General features: G+C 40.4%; 1 protein-coding gene across 4 annotated transcripts in view; it reads left to right on the plus strand.

Annotated features, from left to right (window-relative positions):
* LOC106879186 (mRNA-capping enzyme) overlaps positions 1-2,001 on the plus strand; it is a 52,677-nt gene that overhangs the window by 34,811 nt on the left and 15,865 nt on the right. For all 4 annotated transcript variants that reach the window (XM_052976086.1, XM_014928634.2, XM_052976085.1 and 1 more), the window contains exon 10: positions 1,414-1,517. In XM_052976086.1, coding sequence (XP_052832046.1) covers positions 1,414-1,517 — 104 coding nt within the window. The remainder of the gene's footprint in view (positions 1-1,413; positions 1,518-2,001) is intronic.

Consider the following 2,001-nt stretch of genomic DNA (forward strand, 5'->3'; position numbering starts at 1 on the left):
AGGTTAACCCATTACCTCCCATAATTCTATTAACTGGAATTTTTTTATGAAACTTTGATTTCTAGCATAAAACAGCCTTAGAAACATGCTGGAATGATCAAAATAACATTTCAAAGTAACTTTTAAATAGAACATTTTAAATAGAAATAAGCGAGATATTGGGTGAAAAATTAGCAAACCTCATTTGAATATCAGAGAAATATACCTAGTAGATATAGCAAAAAGGTTAGATATGTGTAAATATTGACAGATAATTACGAAATTTGTAATTTTTAAGTGATCTCATATGAGATCACTGGTAGGTAATGGGTTAAATAATGCTTCTGCCTGCAGCCCAAAACTCTGGCTTGTAAATTTGACAACTGCCCTCCTGAGAAAGCAAGCGTGTCAGATAATGCAGATACTGTAGCTGTTGAGGCATAGAATCCATGTTCTTTACAGACTGTACTGACATTAGGTGCCTTTTTTGTTTTTTTCTTTGTTGCACCAGCACCAGGGAGGTTACAAGACTTAAGGGATCTCTTGACCGAGAGGGAGAAAAGAAAAGAAGGGGTGACTTTCTGTAAGGTGTTGAGAGGTTGATGTATGATGGGAAGAACAGGGACAGGTCTATTATTGCAGAGGAGGGGTGGATTGGTGGCAAGATGCCTAAGCATGTTCTTAATGGCAACATGTCCAAGAAAGTAAATGAAAGAGAGCATGGAGACAGAAAGATGGATTGGATCGAGAGCAGGATAGGGAAATAAAGGTGGGAGGGAAGAATGATTGATGAATAGAAATAGGGCTGGTGGTGTAGCGAGGTGTAAGAAGGGAGTGAATGTAGGGAACAGTGAACAAGTGATAGGGTTAGGTATAAAAATAAACATACATAGTGCAGGAGTGGCTGTGTGGTAAGTAGCTTGCTTACCAACCACATGGCTCCAGGTTCATTCCCACTGCATAGCACCTTGGGCAAGTGTCTTCTACTATAGCCTCGGGCCGACCAAAGCCTTGTGAGTGGATTTGTTAGACGGAAACTGAAAGAAGCCCATCGTATATATATGTGTGTGTGTATATATATATATATATATATATATATATATATACCGGAGTAAGCACATGAAATGTGCAACAAGGTGGAAAAAAGTGTACTACTATATATGTATGTGTGTGTATATGTTTATGTGTCTGTGTTTGTCCCCCCAACATCGCTTGACAACCGATGCTGGTGTGTTACGTCCCTGTAACTTAGCGGTTCGGCAAAAGTGACCGATAGAATAAGTACTAGGCTTCCAAAGAATAAATCCTGGGGTTGATTTGCTTGACTAAAGGCGGTGCTCCAGCATGGCCGCAGTCAAATGACTGAAACAAGTAAAAGAGTAAGAGAGTATACACATTGTAAAACAAACTTGTTGACATAACTTCTGCTTTCAGAATGCCCAGTTCATGGAAGGTGTAAGAGGAGTATATCCTGTTGAAGACCAGTCTCTTCTGTCCAGCATACAGCGCAAATGCCAAGACATGTGTGGATGGAAGTTGTAAGTTGAGAGGGTTTTTTTAAAATTTATTTCATCTTTGATAGTTGTTTTTTTTTTAGTTGTTTATTTCTTTGAGTTTAATTTTCATCATCATTTAATCTTTTAGTATTCAGAGTTATTCTGTTAAATGAAATGCTTATTTATTCACATTGCTTTTAATTAATCATACATGCGTAATCGTTACCAGCATCGCCTTCTAGGACTTGTGCTGGTGGCATGTTAGAAAATCATTCGAGCGAGGTCGTTGCCAGTGCCGCTGGACTGGCTCCCGTGCAGGTGGCACGTAAAAAACACCTTTTGAGCGAGGCCGTTGCCAGTACCATGTGACTGGCCCTCGTGCTGGTGGCACATAAAAGCACCCACTACACTCTCGGAGTGGTTGGCATTAGGAAGGGCATCCAGCTGTAGAAACGCTGCCAGATCAGATTGGAGCCTGGTGCAGCCTTCTGGCTTGCTAGTCCTCATTCAAATCGTCCAACCCATG

This window comes from Octopus bimaculoides, chromosome 23 (assembly GCF_001194135.2).
Source record: "Octopus bimaculoides isolate UCB-OBI-ISO-001 chromosome 23, ASM119413v2, whole genome shotgun sequence".
In the NCBI taxonomy this organism is placed as follows: Eukaryota; Metazoa; Mollusca; class Cephalopoda; order Octopoda; family Octopodidae; genus Octopus; species Octopus bimaculoides.